Source organism: Emydura macquarii, unplaced genomic scaffold, assembly GCF_026122565.2.
Source record: "Emydura macquarii macquarii isolate MOO-44397 ecotype Brisbane River unplaced genomic scaffold, CSIRO-AGI_Emac_v2 contig_277, whole genome shotgun sequence".
Lineage (NCBI taxonomy): Eukaryota > Metazoa > Chordata > Testudines > Chelidae > Emydura > Emydura macquarii.
The window spans coordinates 3,530-14,825 of record NW_027130414.1 but is presented as its reverse complement, the minus strand read 5'-3'; the positions used below and the strand labels follow the sequence as shown (position 1 = coordinate 14,825).

Here is an 11,296-nt window from a genome sequence, read left to right as displayed (position 1 = left end):
TATTCTATGGTTCTATGATTCTATGATTCTATGGTTTAAAGCATTAACTCTGTCTATGAGTTCATCCATCCATACATGTCCTTACACTAAAGAAATAAAATTGTGATATTTTTACTATTAACTAGTACAAAGCTTAGCATTTCTACAGGTTTTTTTACATGTTCAAAGTACTGTACAAACATTTACTAATTTCCATTTGTTTTTCATTAACTATCCAGCTGTGTTCTATGGGGATGCAAATTCCGAGTGAATTGTCTTACTGACTTTCCATTACACTGTAAACACTGCTTTGCATTTCTCCACCTGGCCTGTTCAGTAAGTGACTACAAGCAAATCACTGGTTTGTTAAATAAAGGAATTCTGGAAACCAGAGGTATAGGTCATGGTTTGTTACTCCAGTACAGGTAGACTTGAAAAAAATTCAGCTCCCATAAGACACCACAGCAATATGTCTGAATCAAATATATTGGGTTTTGGCCAAAATATCTCATTTTTCTGCCAAAAGCTGTTGGTTTTCAGCCAAAACTGTTGTGTTTGGAATTTTCATACACCAAAACATCAACATTTTTGAAGAAGAAAATAATTTTCTGACCAGCTCTAATCAAAATACATTCACTTTTTAAAGATAAAATGAAACACTGGATATACAGTAGCTCCAGGTGTCTTATTTTGTCTCTGTCCCAAATGTATTGTGTTAATATGGCTAATTACTCTCTGACGCTGATGGGTTACTTCAGGAACTTTAATAATTTACCTGTGTTCTTTCCAATGCATCTCTTGCTTTCATCAAGACAATGCATCTCTTGTCTCAGTGGCTCGTCTCTTGTCTCTTGTCTCAGTGGCTGGTAACGAGATTACATTTTGTTGGTAACCACTATGTATCAGTAAAGACGTGAGAAAATGATGCCATAGATGTAAGTGTGAAGAAGGTGGTCAATGTAATGTATTGGCTCTGTGTGCATGAGTCAGTGAATAAGTAAGATTGTCTCCCACTGGCTGAGCACACAGAGAAGGGAAGACCTCTAGTGATAGCGTTTGCTTTAGGGAGTCTTCTTTAGCTGAAGTGATAGAAGACTATATTTTTGGAGCTGAATGTCCAGGGTTCCAGTCCACGCTTTCCAAATACACGTGGAGGCACCCTGTATTAGCGGGGCCTCTGAACTTAATGGGGGATGTTCGTCTCAGTAAAATCCTGAGTACTGCAATCCAGTCTTGGAGACTACAACTCCTATGAAGCCTTCGAGACAGGAAAGAATTCAGCTTCCAGGGGTGAGGGGATGCTCGCTTTGTATGTGAAGACAACATGCAGGGGGGTCCATTTTGTGGGAAGCTAACACTGCGTCACTGGTCCCTCAGTCAGGGAATGGAAGATTGCTTTGTGGAGCTCTGTCCAAGCGAGAAGCTGTGGCTAAGCTGCTGCTAGAAAGCCAGCTGCTGCTACTGAGAAACCCCTGGGGCTTTGAGTAAGCAGGGAACCAAGGAGGCTATTGCTGGGCTTCAGTGGAGTCAAGACAGAGACTGTTGCTGTGGTCAGAACTGACTGAGATTGGCATATAATGAAGGGAGTGTGAGTAATCACCACCTTTTTTTTCATTAGGGACAGTGCTTTCAGGGGAATGGGGATAGTGAAGAGACTTTCAGGGTTTACCTTGAAGCTACAAAGAAATGAAGTGGTCTTATTGTCTAACCAGGACCCAAAGTTACTCATCTCAAGTTATAACAACTCCTATCCTCAGAGGTGTAGGTAATGGAGCTTGGAATGATCGTAGAATCACACTGCCTCTTTTTGCCTCTGCTGGGCTACTTTACTGGACCAACAGAGTGCTGTCTACAGCTTCAAGATCTTCAAGCCATTCCACGCAAGAGTCTAGAACTCTGAAATTATGAAGCGTGCACACTCAGGGGTGTGGTAACTGGTGGTAATATAAATGATTAAAGTTGTTTAAGTTTTATTTACTGTTGTAAACTGCATGTTAAAATTGATCTCTTCAAATGCACCCCACAGATTTCAAGTGGTAGTGACATTTTAATTAATCTCCGTCTGTTATGTAATGTTTTTTCTAAATTGTTCGCTAAAGAGGTGTTAAGTCCAAGAAGAGCCATACTAAGTCAGACCAATCTTCTCTCTACCCCAGTATCCTGTCTTTTGACAGTGGCCAATGACAGGGTGCTTTGGCGGTAAAGAACAGAACAAGGCAGTTTACTGAGTGATCCATCCCCTTGATGTACTTTGCTTTACTGGGACATGTGGCCTGTAAGGATGGATTGGATTTCAAACCCAACCACAGAAATTGAACATTATAAAGGACTAGAAGATCCCTACAAACCTGAAGGAGTTATAGCTGTTTGTAAGCTTCTGAGGATTCTATGGGAAATTTGTACAACATTTTGCCAAGTGGGAAGCACCTCCATATCAGCTAAATAAAAGCAACTTTGAATGGAGGAACATCAAAACGTATTTGAGTCACTGATGGAAGGACTCTAGATCATGTTGTGCTTAAATTCCTAGAACCATCCAGTCCAGTTGTGATAACCTATGGTGCCTCAAATGCTGCTGTCAGATTTTCATTTGAACAATCTAATGAGCTTGGTAGGCACAGGCTCTAGTGGCTTTTGGTGGTTACAGATTAAATGAGAGAAACCAGGTATTCAGCTGCACAACTGGAGTGTCTGGCTGTTGTGGAAGCCGTCAATGTCAGGCAAGTGGGAGGTCTACCATGTGGTTGGGGTGAGCATGGGTCCAAGTGGTCAGAGCGGGCTTCAGAAACTAAGGGTTGCAACCCAGAGTCTAGGCTCAGAGACAGAGGCAGTAGTCAGAAGCCAGAGCTCACAGTAAAGAACCAGAGACCAGAGCTGAGGGTCAGAGCTGGAAACATCTGGTATAAGCAGGGTAAAAGACTAGGAGTCCCAGGTTGGGTCAGGACACAGGCAAGGCGGGGGACAAGGCAAGGGTAGCAGGAACAAGGCAACACAGGTATAATCAGTGTGATGGGTATGAGCACTGAGCAGCAAATGAGCTGCTGCTGTTACTGATATAAGAGTTGATCTTGATGGCCCTTCCAGCCAATCAGGTGATTTAGCCAATCAGCAACCTGCTGCAAGCCTGCTGCACTCAGTAGTTTTCTTGGAAAATAGCTCTACTCTAGGCCCTGACCCTTGATTCCTACAGTACCCCACCACCCAGGGTGCTGTTCAGGGGTCTCAGGGCCTGGTTTCTCTCAATAAGCAAGGTGAAAGCTGCACAGGAGATTCCCATGAACATTCATCTGCGCCGTTCCCATCCCTTAGATATCGTCGTTTTGCCCAGATCCATTGACAGATGATGATCTGCTGAATAAGATATTCTTATAGCTCCTGAATGGTTATAGGCAGGGGAGGGGAATAGTACAAAATGGGAAGCGATACCTCCCTAATGGTTTTAGAAGAGAGACATGGAACATGGGGTGACCCTTGAGGGAATCAAGTAGCTTTAACTTGAATGTAACTGGGTTAATTTCATGGGCAGTGCCCAACTCCTTCATTTGAGGAGGACGGGCGGAAGTGCTGAAAGCTCCCTAAAAGTGTGGGGACTGGGACTGGCACCCCACCTGTGACCCCACTCCCATGCTCCACTCCAAGGCCTGCCCCTGCTCAGTCTCCTCGCCCTGAGGCTCCGCCCATGCTCCACTGCTCTGCCCCACACCTGGCTCCCACTTGCCCTCCCCCTGAAGTTTCTTCCTGCCTCTCATGCCTCTCTGCTCCCTGTCCTTGGAGGAGTGGCCAAAGCAGAGAATACTGGGAAAAACTGTCTACTAAAAATTAGTAAAATCCAGAAATATTGGATTCCTCACACATCCTTTGGTAGTGCCCACTCCATGATAGCCAACACTTTGCAGGAATCCAGTGCCACTCCCATGGGCAAGATAATATACCTGAGAAATTGAAATGTGTCCCAGTCAAATTTGCATTTCTCCCGTTTGGCATATAGATAATTCCGGCATAGTTTTTTCAAGAACACTGAGCATATGTTGCTCAGAAAGAGCTTGGTCCTTGGGAGAAAAAAATGAGAATGTCATCAAGGTAAATACTAACAAACTGGTCCAGCTATTTTGGAAGATACCATTCATAAAGTGCTGCGAGGCTGCTGGAGCAGTGCATAATGTCATCACCAGGCATTTGTAATGACTGTTTCGAGTGCAACTGGTGTCCTTCCACTAGTCCCTCTGATGCTTGTGTACCAGTTTATAAGCCTTATGCAGTGGTAGCCCTGTGAAAATACGAGCTGCACGTAGCTGGTCTAAGGGTTCATGAAGAGAGTGTGGGGGTCAGTTTTGTATGGTCATTTGGTTGAGGGGCTGATAATTGATACAAGGCTGCAATGAACCATCCTTCTTAAAGAAGAATATTGGTGCCCCTCCCGGAGATGTGGAGGGGGATGAAACTTTTCTGTAGGGTCTCCTGCAAATACGTGTAGAGGGCCAGACGTTTGGGTTTGGAGAGGTCATGTATCTGGCCCAGAGGGATCTCGGCTCTGGGTTGGAGATTGATCAGGCTGCTGTAACTCCGACATGGGAGCAGGATGGCCAACTTTCCCTTCTCAAATATATCATCAACTTCACAGTATTTGTGGGGGATCTCAGCCATGGCAGGCAGCCCCTCACAGAGAACAGGGGCATTTAGTGAAGGAGGTTAGAGAAGGACTATGAGAGCCAGATACACCTGTCATTCTATAAACTTAGGCCAGAAAACACCCCATCAAAAACCCCAATACCAAAACAAACAAAATCCCACAAAACCAACCATCCTGCCCCCATGAATCTGTCTGGATTAGGGGGACTATTTATGACATTACTTAACATCAATATTTGATCATTACAATAACTAATATGAGATATGCCATGTCAGGTACAATTAGAAAGGTTATAATTTGCTACATATGCTGATATTCTTTATGTGTATTTGTTGTATTTGTATTGTAAGTTATGGATATGTTTGATGTATCTGTATTTCAACATCTACTGTGTGTCTGGGCGACACCCCAGACAGGGTGGCAGCAGCAATAAAGCTGCTTAATGGTGTAGCCTAGAGGACTAGCCTGCTTGCTTGCATATATATGTATTTTTCCTTATAGATTTAAGTATTGTGTTTTATTCAAATAGAGTCATAGGTTCATATTAAAGTTTAATAGCTGTAATGCAAGGTACATTACAGTCCACATCCTCTATGAAAGCCAAGGCAGTTAGCACACATATGTTCGGGATCTTTGGACCAGATAAGTAATGATGACTTAAAGGATAAGACATATATGGTTATAACCTTTACCCTAGATAAGTCAGAAGGCATCAAAACAAGGGGTGCTATCTCAGGTTACGCCCCCAGTAAACTTCACAGATACACCACAGAACCCACAAAAAGAGCCAGAAATAACAAAGGTGAGATAAACAAACCATCTGGAAAGGATGTGGATATGTCACTAAAACGCACGAACCTACCAGCCTATAGAATAAGTGTATCCTAATAATATGGGTGTGAAGAAACCAAGTTTGGACTTAGAAGGAGGACCCATATTGCTCAGGGTATAAGAAGGGGCAAATCATGTTGCTTGGGGCACTTGTCAGCTACTCCTTCTTGAAGCTACTTTTAGTTAGTGTGTTAAGATTCCTTTGTGTATACTTGGTATTATTTGTAGTGTTCGTCTTAGCCTTATAGTCTTAGCTCTTGATCACTGCCTAGCTCTCCACCCCCTTACTCAAGAGTTGAGGAACCAGACATCTCTCTCAACCAGGTCATCGGGGAAGGGTGTGGTATTTTGGGTAAGATTCAAAATTATATTGATCTGATAATGTGGCTGACACTTTGGGTTCAGGAGAACCTTTTTGGTAAAGAGGATAGAGTTTTAATAACGTTATTCTTTACCTGACCTAGTGGCTGATTGGGAGCCGGATACTGAAGTGTAGTAAAGGGGGCTGTAAAGCATTCTTTGTGGCTGGTTGGGGAATCTAACCTCTGTCTCACCCACCAGTGCTGGGAGAATCTGCTCTCCTTTTGCAGCCTGCCCTGACCTTGACATTTTCAGGTGGTCTACCCTAGACACGGACAGGTCACAGCCCCAAAAAGCTGCAGGAGTAAAAAGAATGCAGGCAGAAGCTCAGCAGGTGGGTGAAGGGCTATCCAGTTTGTTCCACTGAATGTAGCCTTGTGGGCAGGTGACCTGTGTCCATTCGGCACAAGGAGCCCATGGTCTTCAAAGACTGAGTACAGAATCTCGAGACCATACTATACAGCAGTGAGATGATTTTTGTAATAAAACAAGAGTAAGTTTATTAACAAAGCACACAAGGTTAGGTGATATCAAGGAAGACTAAAAGAAATAGAAAAGTGTTACAAACCAAACAGAAATAACATGCTGTCGAGTGCCTAAAACTTAATTCTGACAAGCTATGTCTTTTCCTAAAACAGTTTCTCATTTACAGCAACTCCAGCCTCTCAGATATGAGGACCTACTTTTCACAGAATCAGAGGGTGCTCTTCCCCTTGTCCCCTAAACGATGGAGAACTAGAATGTCTTATTGCTCCCCTTATATTTCCTAATGTCCATTGCCTTTGCCTCAAGAACCAGGAAGACCTTTGGGGGTTCAGATTCCAATGTGTCCCCCAGTGTGCTCACCAAGATGTTTCCTCCACTGCTTGTTAGCTTGATTGCTTTGTTTGCCTTATATGTAAATGTACTTTCATTGTCCTCTGCCTGTAACCAAGTCAGTCAGACAGGTAAATACACATCCCATTGCCTATGACAGGCTTGTTTATACATCGCCTCCAAAACATATTTTAAAAACTTATTACTCGCACACATATATGTCAAGAATCAGGCCCTGATTCCAGACATGTAAGTCTATCGTCCCTATTACTAGATGTGGAATTCAGAGTGTGCAGAGACCACAGTGCCCTGCAGTGGTGCTTTAGGCAGCCCAACCCAGAAGGATGCCTGTGGAGATGGAGTCACAAACTGAATATGCAGCCACAGTCCACCGTAAACCGGAAAAGCAAAATGTGGTTGCAGATGCTGTTCGTCAGGTGAGTGCAGTGAGAGAAGACTCAGCCTAGCTTTGTGAGCACATCCGGCAAGAGCAGTGTAAGGACCCTGAGTTGTGTTTTGTGCGCCAACAGGTCTACCGAAGGAGACAAAGACTGGGGAGGGTCAGTGCAACTGAGGAACGATCATCCAGCCACCAGCTTGCTGGTATATTAGGGTAACAGGATTGTCTTTCTGGCAAGCGTACAGACAACAGTATTGGAGTCATGAAACTCCATGAAAACAAAGTAACAGGCGACCTAGGATATGAAAAGACACCAAGCGGGGTATCCATCAGATGTTTTTTGGCTGGGCATGGCTGTGGCTGTTAAGGACAGGGTACTTTACCTGTCAAGGAGGAGGCAGAACTCCTTTAGGGGAAATGCTCCAACCTAGTAAGTTCTGGAAGTTGCAAAAGATTGACTTGAAAGCCCGACAACCAGAAACACCAGGTGAAAATCAGCATTTGCTGGTAATGTACGATACTTCCTCAAGGTATGTGGAGGCACAGCTACTGAAGGATAAAAGGACTGAGACAGCTAATGATTGCATTGATGAAACATGTAGTGTTGCAGTTCGGCACACCAAGGTGCATCTGCAGTGCTCATGGGAAGGAATTTGAATCATGGTTATTGTGTTACCAGATTTGCCTGTCACCTCGGGGTGCGCGCATTTATTAGGGTTACGTTCCTGGGGAGGAGGCTTCTGTAATTTGATCAATTTACTTGTATTACTTGTGTGAGTGCTTCTCCCTTCTGCAAGTCTCTTCCCAATGGAGCTACCTTGCGGGACCTAGTTTTCCCAGGGCTGGGTTCCTCCAGCCCAGAATCAGGTGAACACACACACAGATTAACAGAGCATGTCTGAGTGGACCACATCGGTCAGCATTCTCAAACTGACCCCTTATATGTCCCTGGACTCAGCAGGCTGGGTCAAGCAGCACTTTCAAGCTGCCACCCTTATATGCCACAGGTTCAGCACGTCCCTATCTCCACTTCCACGTTACAGTTGTTCTGGTAGTAATTCCCTTGATGAGCAAACCCCACAGGATTTTTGGGTGTTACAGGGATCTTTGGCTACGTAAGAGGAGCGTTGCTGCAGAGCAAGATAGGGAAGCCGAGAACACGAAAGAGTAAACAACGTTTGGAGAGAGTCAGGCAGCCAGCTTGATTCTATAAGTGATTTTACTGCCAGGTTTATAAAACTTAACGATTCTAATAGTGACAGCCGTACAAGGAGAGAAAATCAACCAGAGAACTACAATATTACACAATTTCAATTGGGGTATTGGGGAAATCTAAAGTCAGGTTCAGAAAGTTATACCTGGACTAAGAGAGAGAGAGGGAAAGAGAGAGAAAGCAAATTAGGTCTGAGGGGAAAAAGTGGGCTGAACCAGAGAGAGAGAGAGAGGGTGTACGCATTAGGGTCTCGTCAGTCAATGCAGCTTGAACCGGTCAAAAGGTTCTCAGGAGACAGGCTGTTCAGCTTCGGGTCCAGAGTGCTTGAGCCAGGTAGAGTCCCCAACACGGTCAGTCAGAAACAGGGGAAGTTCCAGTGGAACGGATGCAGCTTTTGGGTCCAGGCATCAGAACAGAGTTTGAACTTGGGTATGGGGTCTTTGTAGGGAAGAAACAATGGCTCAGGGGAGAACAGTAGGTTTGTTTATGGGTAAATGATGGCTCAAGGAGTATACCAGAATTGTTTTGTTTAGGCTGGACAATAGGAACTGATCATTCCTGGCTCTGGGCTGTGTTCTTTGAGGGAACTCACAATGCAATTAGGCGTGGGTTCATTAACATCGTGAGCAGGAATCTCCCATCATGCAGTGCTTCCCTGCTTCTCTGGTCTCAGAATTCAGTGCGGTCCAGGCCTTGGACTCTCTATTCTCCATTCTGTATGCTAATGCAGATGCCTCCTTGTCACATCTTCAATGCAAATGAAGCTAGGGCAGTTGTCTTAATCCTGTCACCCTTGTTTGGAAGGGTTTTAGGTGTGTCTCCCACTGTCTTTTCATTGCTTTTTGTAAGTCTTTCTTCTGATCAGTTCTGGTTGAAACAGAGGCGGGGTTCGGAGGGTCTTTTGTGAGTCAGATAGGCTGGGTACTGCGCCCTGGCTCCCCAAGAACACAGAACTGACAAGCAACAAGTAACAAGGTTTCCCAACAACTCCAGATAACAAAGATGAGGACCAGTATTTCCCACCTTGAGAGTGACAGAGGAGTGGACAATAAACTCCACCACTGGATCCATACTTAGAGTCTTAGTCAATGACGACCAACCCAGCTGAGATAAGAAGACAAACTTTTGTCATCACTGCACATAGCTCTAACTGCCATTCAATATCCTGTATTCACCCTATGAGATTAGTTTTGGTTTCCACAAACCCATGCTTCCCTCTGACCTGATGTTCTGCACAGGTGGGAGACACAGCAGTTTTATTTCTGTGATCCGAAGAGAACACTCCAATAGGTGCAGGAACAGAGGAGCCAGAAGCAAGCATACCAGGCACATGATGCCAGGAAAAAGGAGGCCAGGGACTCGATTGGTAGACTAGTTGCAGAATTCATTTTGTTGAAACTTGGGAGGTGCCCAGTGCAGGCAATCATTCAGTAGGGAATCTGGTTCTCTGATACACCATTGGAAGCAGATTAGGAGAAAGGATCTTCTAAAATAGTTGGGGAATAGTGCTGGGTCTCCTAATGTCGAATACAGCAAGAAAATATCCCTTCTTCTCCACTCCTTCACCTTCCTATGGGAGAAGGGGGGGGTGGGACCCCAAAATGGTGCTGGGACATGGTTGAAGAGTTAGAGTGAAGACAGTAACTTCCTACCAGGTGGTATAGATTACAATAGGAAGGGCGACATATGCTGGACGATTTGTTACCAGGTAGTTCCCAGATGTGTTACTTAATAAAGTTATGGTCTAGTTAAACCACATTTCTGGTGTTGTATCTTCCTTCCCATAGTGTCCGGGACAGTCCAAGTGTGAAACCATTCCTGGCCTTTCCGGAGAACTGGGACATCTCTGGTGTTTTATGATAGGATTTAAAAAATCCCTTCTTTCAGATGGCACTTGATGCTACGCAGAATCCTCATCAATGCCTGCTTGAGTTTGGGATTAATTAGAATCAGGATAAGGGAGTGCCCTGAAGGATAAGCAAGAATGACCATGGAAGTGATTACAGGTGTCCAGGTCCTATCAGTCAAACAGAGGGGTAATGTCTGTATGGACACAGCTACAAAATTGAAAATATAGAGAATAAGGCAAGAGATCATAGCTTTAATGGCCCTTACATGGGCCTCTGTACTGGGGTCCCAGAAGCTGGTTGCATTGTTCTGCATGTTCCTGGTGTGTCTCCACAGAGAGGAGATTAACAGGATGGATGTTGTCAAAAATATGATAAAAGGAATGAAAGACGCTGCACTGTACAGAAGGATGAAGTAAAGATATGACACATCCCAGCTTGTGTCTGCCACGGTGCTGTTCCTGTAAAGGTCCCCTGTTGAGATGCAATAGTAAATGCTGTACTCACCCCAGATCCATGGGATAGAGGAAACAGAGGAGACCAGCAGTGACCCCAGGAGTAGCTTGGGGACCATCACAGAGATTCTTTGCTTCATTCGAAGGAAGAGGGGCTGTTTGCAGCTGGTGACCTTCACACAGTAGAAAATGCTAAGACAGGCAGTGAACCAGAGACCAACAGTATTTGAAAACATCCACAGGAAGCTAATAGTTATCATTACTTGAGTCCAACTGAATGTCGCAGGAGGAAAGATAGCGATGAAGAGATTTACAACATACATCACCAGGAAGAGAATTCTGGACAAGACTAAACAGGTCAGGATCATGTCACATGAAGATAGTTTTCTGCCTTTGATCCAGTCAATGCAATAAATGGCTGCAATAAATGCATTTCCAAACATCCCTGTGACGATCTCCATCAATACAATGACTGGAAAGATTGTAAACATCTTTCTTCTCACAATCACTACGACCTGTTTGTGATGTTTAAGGAGACATTTCCAAATGAGAACAGGTGTTAACAAAGCAGTGGCTTCCTGGCATCTGTCTAACACATCAAATTCTTCTGCTTCTTATTAGAGAGCAGGAAAGTATTTGGAAATGGGATTGAACTTGCTTTCATGTGTTGATCCTGGGGATGCAAATCTGGGAGGGATTCTTTTACAGAGTTTACATCTCAACTCACTTGTGATATTTGCATGTTCCACAGTTCTTAGTACTGAT

The 11,296-nt window shown here is 44.3% G+C and overlaps 1 protein-coding gene across 1 annotated transcript; it reads right to left on the bottom strand.

The window, feature by feature from the left end:
- Positions 1 to 10,095: 10,095 nt before the first annotated feature.
- Positions 10,096 to 11,022, bottom strand: LOC137153832 (taste receptor type 2 member 14-like). Its single transcript, XM_067549645.1, has 2 exons — positions 10,853 to 11,022; positions 10,096 to 10,246 (listed from the first exon to the last, which is right to left on the bottom strand). Exons 1-2 carry the CDS (start codon positions 11,020 to 11,022, stop codon positions 10,096 to 10,098), a joined length of 321 nt encoding a protein of 106 aa, XP_067405746.1.
- Positions 11,023 to 11,296: the final 274 nt, after the last annotated feature.